General features: G+C 40.1%; 1 protein-coding gene across 4 annotated transcripts in view; it reads right to left on the bottom strand.

Annotated features, from left to right (window-relative positions):
• Window positions 1–13,225, bottom strand: part of alpha-Spec (alpha spectrin) — a 173,566-nt gene that overhangs the window by 120,963 nt on the left and 39,378 nt on the right. For all 4 annotated transcript variants that reach the window (XM_037414135.2, XM_037414132.2, XM_037414133.2 and 1 more), the window contains exons 13-19: window positions 11,402–11,479; window positions 11,151–11,306; window positions 9,498–9,640; window positions 4,892–5,066; window positions 3,276–3,344; window positions 2,808–3,051; window positions 1,279–1,469 (exon numbers count right to left, since the gene is read on the bottom strand). In XM_037414135.2, coding sequence (XP_037270032.1) covers window positions 1,279–1,469; window positions 2,808–3,051; window positions 3,276–3,344; window positions 4,892–5,066; window positions 9,498–9,640; window positions 11,151–11,306; window positions 11,402–11,479 — 1,056 coding nt within the window. The remainder of the gene's footprint in view (window positions 1–1,278; window positions 1,470–2,807; window positions 3,052–3,275; window positions 3,345–4,891; window positions 5,067–9,497; window positions 9,641–11,150; window positions 11,307–11,401; window positions 11,480–13,225) is intronic.

A 13,225-nucleotide genomic window follows, 5' to 3' on the forward strand; every position in this document is an offset into this window, starting at 1 on the left:
CGAGTACCATAAATAATGTACATGGTATCCATAGGTGTGCACTAATACTGTACTCACCATTAGAGAAGGAGATGACAATATCAATTAGGTAATATGCTGAAAATTAAGTGAGCTAGGCAAGCATAAGCTTAAAGCAGAACATTTTAGAAGTAATTGCAAAATTTGTGTTGAAATCAACTGATAGTTATTGCATGGCCATGCAAGTGTGGTAACATACATAAATTGTTTGTACTGCTTACACAAATTTTCCATGAAATTTTTTATCTGTGGGGGTGCTGTCCCCACATGTAAAATCATTTGCACGGAGTTGCGCACACGTTTCTCACATATAAGCTGCATTTATGTTTAACAACCATTGAGCGGGAGGTGGCTGTGCTCACACGGGTTACGGTTAGCGTGGTAGCACAGCCCAGCGGAGGGGCTAGCAGTATCGTCATTGTTCTGATGTGTCCGTTTGTTCCTAGAGCGCGACAGTTATCAAAGACCCCACATTTTTTTAGAGTATTGAGCTGCCACTATTATTTTTCTGAACTCAAACTAAAGCATACTTCCCAATTTCATGCTGCACAATTAGATTTAAATGCCAGCTTGCAACATGATTTTACTACAGAAACATGGTTTGAACAAAAAAATAGCTTAGATGTACAGTGAGCTTTACGATAGTGCTCAAGGCCACATAACACCGCACGCAGCAATACCAAAGCTTATTGCCTCCACCACATCAAATACGGCTCCACCACATCAAATATGTCCGAGACTCGTAGGGCCATTTATTCAGCATACTGTCAAACACTCGGAAAATTACAAAAAGCTGCCTGCATCTTCCCATGGGGGGAGTTCGAGCAAATGCGTCGTAGAGTGGTGGAGTATCGCGTGAATGGTGCGCAATTTGGTATGACTTGAGTAGCTATTCAGTGAAACATGTCTGCAAGTGTTTACATTAACATTCACTGCTGTACAAAGAAAACTTGCTGCCAGAGGTTATTTAGGCAACATTGCTTGAAGGGACAATCTAAACCACAGTGCCACAGCATTTTTGATGAACAATTTACTTTTTTATATATCTTAATTGCTGTACCTCTAACCTCAAAACAACCAATCTATTGATGCAAAAAACTACAGTATAATGACATCCATAATTAATAACTCTTCAATAATAGATGCAGCTGAGTGCAAAGACCACGATGAGCAAGAAGATGAAAATGCATTCCTTTAAAATAAAGGAAACCCTCTGAAATACAGCACACAGAAACTGCACAACAGGTCTGAAAGACTCACTTTAAGTTGCTGCCATTTTTCACTGAGGTTCTGAATCCGCTTGTTAATCTCATCATGAGCAAAGTGCCCATCTGCCACCATGTTCTCCCCAGCCTCACAGACACTGCGAACACGGTTCTCATGATTGTTGATTTCCGCAAGTACGGCCTGGTGCTTCTTGATAAGGTTCTGCACTCCAATCAAATCCCGTCCTGAAAAAAAAAACATTAAAAATTTGTCCCGAACAAATGTGGCTTATGTAGCACAGGACTTGGCTATATGACAGCTGGCATATTTGAGTGCCAGCAAGCATGATGTTAGGCAAGCAAATTTGACAAGGGAATTCCCTCAGACGCCATCTCTTCTATTCCTTTCTTTTTTGTATTTAACAGTGAAGCAGCTTTCATGCTCAGGGGCCATCGTAGATTGTAGATCGTAGTGGGATTTGCCCGCAAAAAGTGGGTAAATCCCCCTACAGATGTGCGCACTATTTTTAACACTAACACTACTCAGTACACCCACAACGCACCACTATGCCCACAACTACTTTGGCCGCCACTCCTACCACTTCATTCTATTTCATTCAATCCGACTGCACACCCCCAGCTTCCCTGTTTCAGCAGTGTCAACTAAGCGGAACTGGCTGAATTTATTTGAAGGCTCATCAGTGCATTAACTGTTGAAAAAAGAGCCTTTGAACACAATTGCCGCAGTTTTTATGGCAGTGTTCAGTTTGCGGCAGCTCCTCGTACTGCATGAATCACAAATGGTTCATTTCAACCTGCCCGCCTGTCTGTAACGAGTGGAATGCTCAGATGTTACTGTGCGCCTCTTGCATAACGAAAACCTTTTTCCTCAATTTTTTGTATTTTCATGACAAGACTCAAATCGTCATGCAACACTGCCTCCTACAATTGTTTTACCAGTCACTTAAGACACATCGAACATGGAGACAAAAAAAAAAAATCCAATAAGCTCACTCTTTGACAATTGCAGATCTAACAGCTTCAGGGCTAGCTATGTTTACAAAAGGTGCATTTTGTCCTTCAAAGCAAGTCATCTAATGAATAATGCATGGCTCCTAGCAGTACCAGCCACAGGTGGGGTGTGGCTGAATTTTAGTGTGAATCCATAACCTTTTGAGAATGTAGCAGCATGCCCATAAATCCTCACACAAGGACTGTTACTGGAACCAATGCCAGCAGTTGCTGCCCTAAGCAAGACAAGTCTTCTAGTCACAATACTGGCTCCTGTAGCATGTTTTCCACACAGTTTCATATCCCTTCAAGCACCCATCTTCTGCAAAATTTGTTTTGATGTACATCGACGCTAGTGCCAAAATGGCAACCATAAATGCTCAAGCAAAACATGAGCATTCTTGTGCACCCCTGCCCACACCATCATTGGAATGAGACTGCCATGGCTCAGAATCACAACAGCAACCTCCTGTTCAGCAGTGCAACACAACATCCACTGAGCCATCAAAAAATGTAGAGGGCATTTGCTTAGTACGAAGTTCACAATGTGGGTTTTTATTTTGCAGAAGGTACCTCTGTTAGTGGAAGCAGCAATGGGCTCTTTTTCACGAATCCAGGCTTCTTCATCTTCAATGTCACGGAACAGTTGCTGCACGCGCAAGGAGTCCTGCAGCTTCTGGCGTCGTGTTGCCATGGGTGCCTGCAGTGTATTGTATCGGTCTACGAGGGCTGCCTTTTTGGCCACGATGGCAGGTGCATCAAAGTGGCCCTTGTCTGCAAACTGTTGTGCCTGGATCATCACACCATCCACACGATCCTGCGTACAAACAAATACAGTAAGCAGCATTCATGCAATGACTAATTAGCTTGTCATATTGCCTTTTTTTTTAAAATAAGCACGATATTCCTCAAAAATGTGCAATAGCTACGTCATCTAGCTTTGAAAAAAAAAAAGACTTGCATTCTACAAGGAGGCTGAAAAGCAAAAGAAGGGTTTGGTGTGAAAGACACAAAGTCCACGGTGAAAAGTAATTTACTCACGGAATGAGAAGCAACATCTGTTTCCAGAAGCGCATGCTTCTTCAGAAGGTTTTGCACACTTGTAAGGTCCTAAAAGAAACAACCAGGTTCATCAGTAGCAGCACAAAGCTGCATTGGTATGTTGCTACATGAAATTTTTTATATAACACATCTTCAGCATGACAATGTTTTACAAGTAACTCGTTTCTGCTGCCTACGAGCATGAAACCAGCCCCTGCACAGCTCATTCTTCATGGTATGTTATGTTTCGGCAAAAGTATTGTGAATTAAAAATAGTGCCACGTGCACCTTATTTTAAAGTATGAAATCCCACATAATGAAATTTGTATCAGTACGACACCTTCCAACCGGTTGATAATTTTTGAACTAAGACTCCATACATTTTGTCGAGAAATCTGTGGTCTTGAAAACCAACAACTCAATATTGCACTTGCACTCAGACTCATTATAGGTTTGGCACTTGCAGTGTACTGCTTAAATTGAAGTGAGCCAACATCTGAGCAACCGTTTCAGTGCAAACACCTGATCCCGTCATATAGAAATGAAAAAACTCCTGCAAATGAAATCAATGAACAGATGTTACAAAGTTGTGTTTGTGTAAGTAGGCTTCCGAATACCCTACTGAGCTAAAAACAAAATATAACCCAAATGAATTAAGACTAAACAGATATTGCTTTTTCGACATTTTTGTTTGAGGTACTGCCAGAATGAGGGATAAGTTGCCAATATAGCAGCTGCAGTTAACTCAGTATGCTTTATGTGGTAAACAAAATGGCAGGCTAGCTCAAGGAACAACTTATTTATAGTGTTGAGCACTTTAATGAAGTTAGCATTAAGGAAATGTAGCAGCACCTCATAAAACTGCTGACACTAGCAGAAGCACATCATATTTTGGCCAACAAGCAAATTTCAGTAACGGAAAACTATTCTGACAAGAGATGTATGCTGTATATTATTTTTCATGTCCAATTATGTCCAGTTGATACAAGAGTCAGAAAAAATGTAGCCTATGATCATTCCATTTTCGTTGTGTCAAGTAGGCAAAAAAACATCCTTCAAAAAAGACCAAAGCCTGCAAAGGAAGTCATAATATTGCATGCATGAGGCCCATCTCAAGTGTGAAGAGCATTTGCCAATTTCAAATGCCTTTGAATGGCACCTGAAGGCATCAAACCTGCTGGAGTTGACACCCTATGCTACACTATGCCTTCAAGTGGCATACAAGAATTGATTGCCTACACTTGATATGCAAAACCATAGGGCAAAATGATGTTCCACATCTAGAATTACGGTCACAAGAGGCAAAGCTGAAACTTACAGGGTGAAATTGGAGCACAAACCCAAATACCCAAGAATTTGGATGAGGTAAAAAAAAGCTATTGCCACAGCAGAGCTGGTGGTACAACCCACTTGTGATGTTGAAGTTGTGAGTTTGGCTCACACTCGTAGCAAATGATTTTTTTTACTTTCATTGTTTACTACTCTAGCTTATACTTCAAGCAGTTCAAGTAAAATTACAAATAACACCTCCTACACTTTTCTTGGCCTCATGATCTGTTGGCGTCATTAACATAGAGAAAGTTCATACAGAGCTGTCTCTGTAGTCAAAGTGGTACCTTGCCACAGTCTTCAGACATAAGTTGTCCTTCAACCTCAGAGAGCCAAAGCTCAATGTCTTCAACACCTCTGTTGAACTGCTGCTGGGCTGAAGCCTCACTAAGCTTCGTACCCTTGGTGTCGGCAGCCTTGCTCAAAGACTGCCACAGAGTAATGATTTCTTCCATGCGCTGGCTGTAATGAAAAAAGAGAGTGCTCAATATGTACTTTGATACATAGCTACAAAGAAAGAAAAACGACCACTGAAGTAGTACTGCAAAAGCACAGCTGTACATCACAAACATTTGCACAAACTGAGCCGTGCAGCAGCTTTGCACTTTGATCATGAAGTTTGGTATGTAAATCTCAAGGCGGAGTAGACAGAAATCATTTCATTAAAAAAATGAACTCAATCTCTTCCACATCATCCCATGTAATTAATATTTATACAAAACCTTCGTGATCAGATGTCCTACAGGTATTCCAAATATTCAAGCCCTACAGCTTCAAGTTTTTGATCGATAAATAATTGATTTATTTATTTTTACAATACTGTGCACCTTTCTCTACTCTTAAGGCCATTGAAAATGTGAAGTTTCTAACATAGTAAGTTACTGACATCACAAAGAAAATCATCCAATTTTAACCTATCTTAAAATTCTGCCCTTTTTCAGATATTCCAAGTAAAGAAATTTTAATGACTACCAAGAAAAAGCTCTGTGGTCATATAGATTTGCTATAACAAATCAATAATATATCAGTTATTCCTATGCAAATTTTCTAACCTCAAAATAATTGTCGTAGTGTTTCTGTACATATGCCAATGGAAACGATTTAACGAAAACTGCTAATCTGATTTTAGTTAAAGTTTCAAAGGTATACAAGAACAAAAAGAAATCTGAAAACATGAGTACTATGTACAATGTCACCATTACCCTACTTATAACACATATGGTTACCAAAGACGATTCCAAGTGCTCCAATTCAAAAAAGATGTCAAAATATATGACTAAGGCACAAAAATGCTTAACGAGTTTAGAAATGCCAAAATTTTATGCAGTTTCACTGTTCTGACATTATTTTTAAAAGCCTCTCAAGTACAAAAACAGTTGAATCTTAAATAGGGCAGGAGATGAAAAAAAAAAAACTTGACACGTGCGTGCACACACACACACAGCATAAATTTTCTGAATTGAGCACAAATATTCAAAAGCTTTTTTTTTTCCTCCCACGTGATTAATATCCCTTCAGATGCATGCAAACAGCAAGTTCTCAAGAGAAGTCAATTTCTGTGCAGTACCCCCCTATACTCTGTTTCACACATCATGTACAACGTTGCGGAAGCTAGTGAGACTTTTTGCAGTCGATGCATTCGCAACAAAAAGTAGTTCGATGTTCTTACCACCAATAATATAATTTTTCTTTCATTACTACGGCGAGAAGTAACTGAAGGTATTATGTGCCTTACAAACGAAAACTCCATTGAACGTCTGTTATATGTGGCTGTGTAGCTTAGTTTTATGTGACGTCACATACAGGCTTTCTACTCTGGGTACCTCACGATGGCGGCCACCTGGACTTTCAGTGTCAGTGCAGGAGAGGACACCACAAAGTCGTTTGGTACCTATGTTCTTTTGTGCTCACCATGCTTTTTTTTTTTTCTGTTCGGCAGTCGCGCCAAAGGGGAGCCCAAAGAAACGCGAGAGTTCACCGGCACTAATCATATGTGCGAGCGACCACAAAACGCGCGGAGTTATACGCTTTGCTGGCCGAACTTGCTGCATAGCTTCAACATAATGCACTTGATGTATGAAACAGAGTATAGACAACGTAAATGACAGTCTTACCCACAAGCACCAATAATGTTTGCAATCACCATTATCTTAATTTTAAGATTTGCAGCCATAAATTGTAGCAACTAGCTTTTTTTTCTCCATATCTTGTGAATTTCCAATACAGGCAGTGTGCCTGTAATAGTTTGCTTTAGTTTTTCCACCTATATGTCAAAAATTTCTGGATGCAGCCACACCAATAATGATCAATGAGAAATGTTACCTTTGCGATTACAAACAGTATATAGTATTTTCTGGCACCAGGTATACTAGATAACAATAGTGATTTATCATCCCAGCATCTCTGAAAACTTTGTATGCTGACGATGACATAGTATTACAGTTTTCATGCTTTCATAATGAAAAAAAATTTTATAAGAAAAAGTTGGCTCCGCAATCTGTACTTAAAAGGGCCCCCACAGCGCATGCAGTAAATAAGTTTGCTTAGCTTCTACGCGATAGTGCTATGAACATCTGTGCGAAGTACGACTCCTACACATGTAGTTAGAAACCCACAATTTTTATTCACACGCAGTAACATCTTCAGTTCTAAAAGCATGCCACCGTCTTTCAGTTCTCTCAAACAGAGAAGTACGCAGTTTGGGTGCTACTAAATTTTTTTTGAAGAGGAGATGCGGGTCGAAAAACGCGAGTTTTTTTTCAAAATTACCGATTTTTTATTTTCGCCTGTTTTGATAAGATTAGTACTTCTACTGTTATGAAAAAAATCATTCAGGTCGAGACTTAACTGGAAATGCTTTGAAATTTCATCTAAAGAGCACAAGATGCCTGTTAAAAGGTCGAAAGTGTTCAGTCTTCGAGCACCTTGCCGCCGATAATGCTCCGCCGCTAGCCATTGTTGATCGCATGAGTCGAAGATTCGAGCCTCACTCTTCAAATAACAACAGTTTCTCTTGCTGCTGCAGCGCAAGTAATAATAAAAAGAATCACTCTTCTGCGCAATTTTCGAGCGCCGCGACTGGCTTATCACATGGTACGAATTAGGGACCGCCATTGGCCGCTGCGCCCCTGTATGTGTTGTGAAACCTATTTGCGGGGTCCATGTCTTGTCGAGCAGCACAGCTGAACAATACTTTTCTCGTGTAATTATCTCCGTTATGAATTAAAAAAGGCATTGCTCGCAAGTGAAAGCCGTTGTGCGGCGCACGCTGTAGGAATAGGCTACGAGCAGCTGGTCCGATTTGCGGCAGCTGTTGGCTTGCAAAAGCCAATGCATCAAAGTCATTCACACCTGCCAGCCGGAAAGTTCGTGATGCGGCAATGGATGACGTCAGCGCCAATCTTGAGAGGTCGAAAGAACTCGCAGTGAGAGAACTTAGCAGGGACGACATCGCCATTATGTACGACGGCATGTGGCACAAACATGGCTGCAAAATGGCATGACAATGGATTTAGTTTGGATTTCGCAGTCCTGTCGAACTTCTTCCTAGCTTGCAGTTGGCGCATGGCTCTGCTAAATGGAGCGAAAGTTTGGCAAGCGTTTCATGGCCCTGTCTGTGAGCGAAATGTCTGTGAGGAGTCAGCTCGAAAACGCCGAGAGGGACAAACTAATGGTGCTGGCATATTTTAGTCGCAGTGGCCAGTACAAGAAGGATTGTTCTTTTTGGTGTGCAAATTTCATCTGATTTAATAATATCTTTCATCAATAAAAACTCAATTTTAACTTTAAAACTCTTTTTTCTCAAAACACAAATTTGCCATTTTTTCCAATGTACCCCTCCTTTTTCGGGCACTTCTAGTGCTCAAATCTGCATGAAATTTTGCCCAAACGTTTTCCAATGTATGACAAATGCAATTATCTAGTTTAAATTTCAATATTTTATTGTATATTAAAAACATTGTACGTATACATTTACTAGGGTAGGTGAAATATGGACTTTTTACGTCTATTATTTTTATATGTGCTAATATATAAAAATAATATATACTGCTTAGATATGCTAAGTATAATAAATTTATAAAAAAATTTATATAAGTTATGACTACTTATATAACTGCCAAGTATAATATATTTTAAAATGTTACACATTATAAGGGTTATGAATCGCATCCTGACGAAAGTCAAATCCTGCTACTACTCGGTTATTTCGACTGCCTTTGAACGAAAAAAAAAAAAAGACATTTGCATGGAGGCCCTATTTTAACTTTTTAAAAATAGTGTGCAGGTTAGTTAGGTCATAATAAATATACCAGTTTTTCTTCATACGTCATATGTACAATTCGAATTCAATTCAAAATTATTCGACAAAAATCACTATTCGCTTCCTTCGAGCCTAAAACTCACCATTCACACAAGCCTAGCCAGAGCAAATGCTAGTACACGAAACCATATGCATGCTAATGACATTTGTTATGATATACATCAGCTTTTAAGGCACTATGCATATAACAAATTTTTCATATATCCTGCTTCTCTCATGCAATTTTTTCTGCTGGACAACTCATGCATTTAATGCAATATTTAATGGTTCGCCAAAATAATGTTCAATGTTAAGGCTTCAAAAGCAGCGCACTAAAATCTTATACCCAATCAGTGGTGAAAGACAGGCTAGGGTTCCTACCTCTCAGTTATACACATTTTTTAATTTTTGCAGGCAATATTCAGTGTCATTTTTAGCAGTCATAACAGCTTTAGCAGAACACTTGAATACAGAACGAAGCAAGGACTATTGGTAGGATATTCAAAGGGAAATTTTCTAAGGCAAGACCCAAAAATGACATGCAAGGTGTAAAAAATAACGCAAGCTAGAATGAAAATTGCTAAAGTATGCACCTGATACGGTCTGACGCATAGTGGTTTGCATCCACAAGCTCCTGGCCAGTACTTGTGATGTCCTCCACACGACTTCTGTTGGCGTTCAACTCCTGAATAAAGTTCTGGTGCTTCTGAACTTTTCCATTAAGGTTGGTGGGATCCTGAAAGGATTGAACAAACAAGTTAATGAAAGATATAACAAAACCAGCCTACTCACCCCTTGCCCATGTTACAATGCATGGCAGAGCTTTAAACTAGGCATTATAAACCAAGGTTCAAAAAATGCAAATACGGTAAATCTTCTCGGCTATGAATATGGCATCACATGGCTTCATGGCAGCACATGCAACAGTACATTGCCAAAACATAGGCAAAAATCAGAAAATCGTGAATTAAGCACTTATAGCAAAAAGATTTGAAGTGTTTCTGGACTGCATATGCTACTCCAGGTGCGCGACAACATATACATCAGCCTGACCGCAACCATTTGATGCATCTTTTAACTTGCAATAATGCAACCTGCAACACAAAACATGCAGGAATGAAGCTCACATCAACCATCTCATTCAATCTCTAGATTTGCACCTAACTTTCAGCAAGACAGTGTGTGTAGGCTGCCTATATGCTCTGATGTGTCAAGAGCCAACACAGCCACAAAAGCAAGGTATGGGGCTATAGATGTGTGCTAAGCAGTCATCATCCCTTCTGGTGGGCATTCTATCATGGTACCACAAACTGCCTGCTTTCTTGCATACTAATATGTTACATTTGGGGAGAGAAAACTGCAAATTAGAGTGCATGCCTTCTTTCACCCTAGATTAACACTACAGGTTACTAGAACTTTGCAGGCCGATGTCATGCTCTTCCACACCCTGCCCTCCAAACATGCCATGCATGGCGCATGGGACAGAGTGACGAATAAGGCTGTGCAGCCATACGACTTGACTGCCTGTGTCGTGAGCTGGAGACTACAAACACAGCCGTAACTTTTTTTATTTAGATGAACTGCAGGGACACAACAACATGCTCAGAACAGTGAATGTTTCGTGTGTTACTACAAGCAATGCATTTCTCCCAGGGCATATTCCGAAAATTCATTGCTCCAAAATTCGCAAAATCATGAACCTCGACTTCACTGTAAAAAAAACATTTTTGACAAAGTCGAGCTCTTATGTAAAATGATTCTGCCAATAATTACAAATGATATTTGTGTTGCACATCAGTAGAAAATGTGCTTTATCCCTGCATTTTGAGCAGTGACCTGCTTCTTCAAAAATATTTACAATGCATAGATAACAAAAATGTTAATTCCTAGATGGCCTTTGATTGGCAAATATTTTTAATGTTCCTCTACACCAGCCCTTTTTTTATTTTTGAATTGCATGTTGGCTTGGTGAATAGGCCATCAAAAATTGATGCTAGATCTTTTTATCACTTCCTCCCAATACAGGATTGATGAACAATTTTGAAATGCTTTGCGGTGCACGAAACACAAACGCATGCATGCAAATCACTGACACAAACAACAAGAACACAAATGCCGCCTCGTATCAACCAAAAGATGGCACAGAGGCCTGTATTGTGAGACCGTGTTTTGCACCTGCATTTCCTTGCCATGTGGGGATACAAGCACAATGGTGTAAACTTTGTGCACCATCGGGCAGAACTTACCAGATAGCTTTCATCCATGGCAATCTTGAGCTTCTCATTGATCCAACCCTTAGTCTCATCGCAGTCCCGCTCAAACTGCTGCAGACGATACGACTCCTCCAGCATGGTATGGCGAGTGTGAGAGCGCTCCAGCAATGCATTCCTCCGCTCCAAAAGCTTCGAAAAGAAAACAGAGAATCAATTTGAGATTACATGACAGTTTTCAAGCGATGTCCCCAAGGTAATACCACTGAAAATAATGAAGTACTTACAGCAGCTCTCCTTTGAGCAACATCATCTGCGGCATAATGCTGCCCTTCAATGAGCTTGGTTGCAAACTCGTCCAATGCCTGAAAATAAAGAGAGTCAGTGAGTCTTACTTCAATCTAGTCTACAAGAGACTTGGGCTGGCTCATTAACAGGAAAAGTTTGTTCGTGCAAACTGTTAAAGATGGTGTTCCCCAAGGCAGCATACCGGGTCCCCCTTTGTTCATAATATCTATAAACAATATTGTACATGTTGACCCTTCATTCAGCCCAATACATATTCTACACAGACGATACAAGCTTATTTTTTTCAGGTACGAATGTTAGTCATATCGTAAATACAGCTAACTCAACATCACAAAAGATATACAGTTGGACCCTAAAAAATTCTTAACTTATGAAGTGTTCAAAAACAAAAGCTGTTCTTTTTTGCTCCAAATCCCCCCTCAATGAAATCACTGAATCCCACAATCTCATGTTAAATAGCAGCATAATTGAATTCGTTTCCACCGCGAAGTCTTTGGGTGTTCTTTTCCATGAGCACAAGAAATGGGATTATCATACGGAATTTTTATAGAACAAGCTTTGCCAAGTTTTGGGTGTCTTGAGAAAATGTCAGGGTTTATTGCAAGCTCTTCAAAAACTTGATATTCAATGTGCTCTTTATATCACATCTGAGTTATTGCAACCTATTTTGGTGTAATGGAACAAAGCAATCTATTATTAGATATCTTATGTTACAGAAAAATGCACTACGATCTGTTGTTAACCTCCCTTTTAATGCCCATACTTCACAAATATTCACTAAATATAAAATCAAATTAAACCTGCTCAACAAATATTCTTTGGCAATCTCTTTTAGATCTGATACCATAAAAGGTCGCGGCTATATACGTAGTTCAGCTAACCTGCAACTAAACCCTTCGACGCGCCTCAACAGACACTCTGAATATTGGCATGTGCCGAGACCGCGCACAAATTATGATTTTCAGACATTGCGTTATTGCTTGCTGAATATGCTAAATAAATTTGGAATTAATTGTGAAAATGTTCGTTCGCTTTCTAATATTTATATTTTAAATATGCTTTATTAGTTTGCGTGTAGTATTATTTTCTGTTTGTATACTTCTTTCTTTTGATGTATAGCATGTACGTTTCTGGTTTGTATAAGTTTGTATACCATAATTACTCGAATCTAACGCGCACCTTTTTTCCGGTTAAGCGAGTTCATAAATCGCATGCGCGTTAGAATCGAGTACGAACAAAAAAATTACGGTCAATCTATCGCCATCGGCGAATCCGAAATGGCCGCCCCCTACGTGCGTCAGCATGGCGCGTCGGCCATTTCTGCCTATGTGTTTCCTATGTGCGGCACTTCGTACGTGTGCTGAGGAGTTCGTCATCTAGTAGTGCATTAGCATCGACGGCGTGGAAGGGCAGACTCCAAAAATTCGAGTGCATCACGATGCCGCTTTTAAAAGAAAAGTCATCACGTGTGCAGAAACGGACGAAAATCGGGCCGCATCGCGGTCGTTCGGAGTTCCCGAAACGTGCGTGCGTGACCGGCGGAAACAAAAGCAGAAGATTGTCGACAGCAAAGCTTCACGCAAATGCTTCAGTGGACCACAGCAGGGTCTGTTTCCGCAAATTAAAGAGCTGCTCGGCGAGTATGTGCTTGAGCAACGAGCGGCACAGCGGCCTGGACGACAGAACTACAGTGTACTACAGAACTGCTCCAAGTGCGGGCTATGCAATTAGTCTTAGAAAAAGGTCTAATGCGAAGCCAGTTTAGAGCGAGCAGGTGCTGGCTAACTAACTTTATGAAGAGG

Source organism: Rhipicephalus microplus, chromosome X (genome assembly GCF_043290135.1).
Source record: "Rhipicephalus microplus isolate Deutch F79 chromosome X, USDA_Rmic, whole genome shotgun sequence".
In the NCBI taxonomy this organism is placed as follows: domain Eukaryota; kingdom Metazoa; phylum Arthropoda; class Arachnida; order Ixodida; family Ixodidae; genus Rhipicephalus; species Rhipicephalus microplus.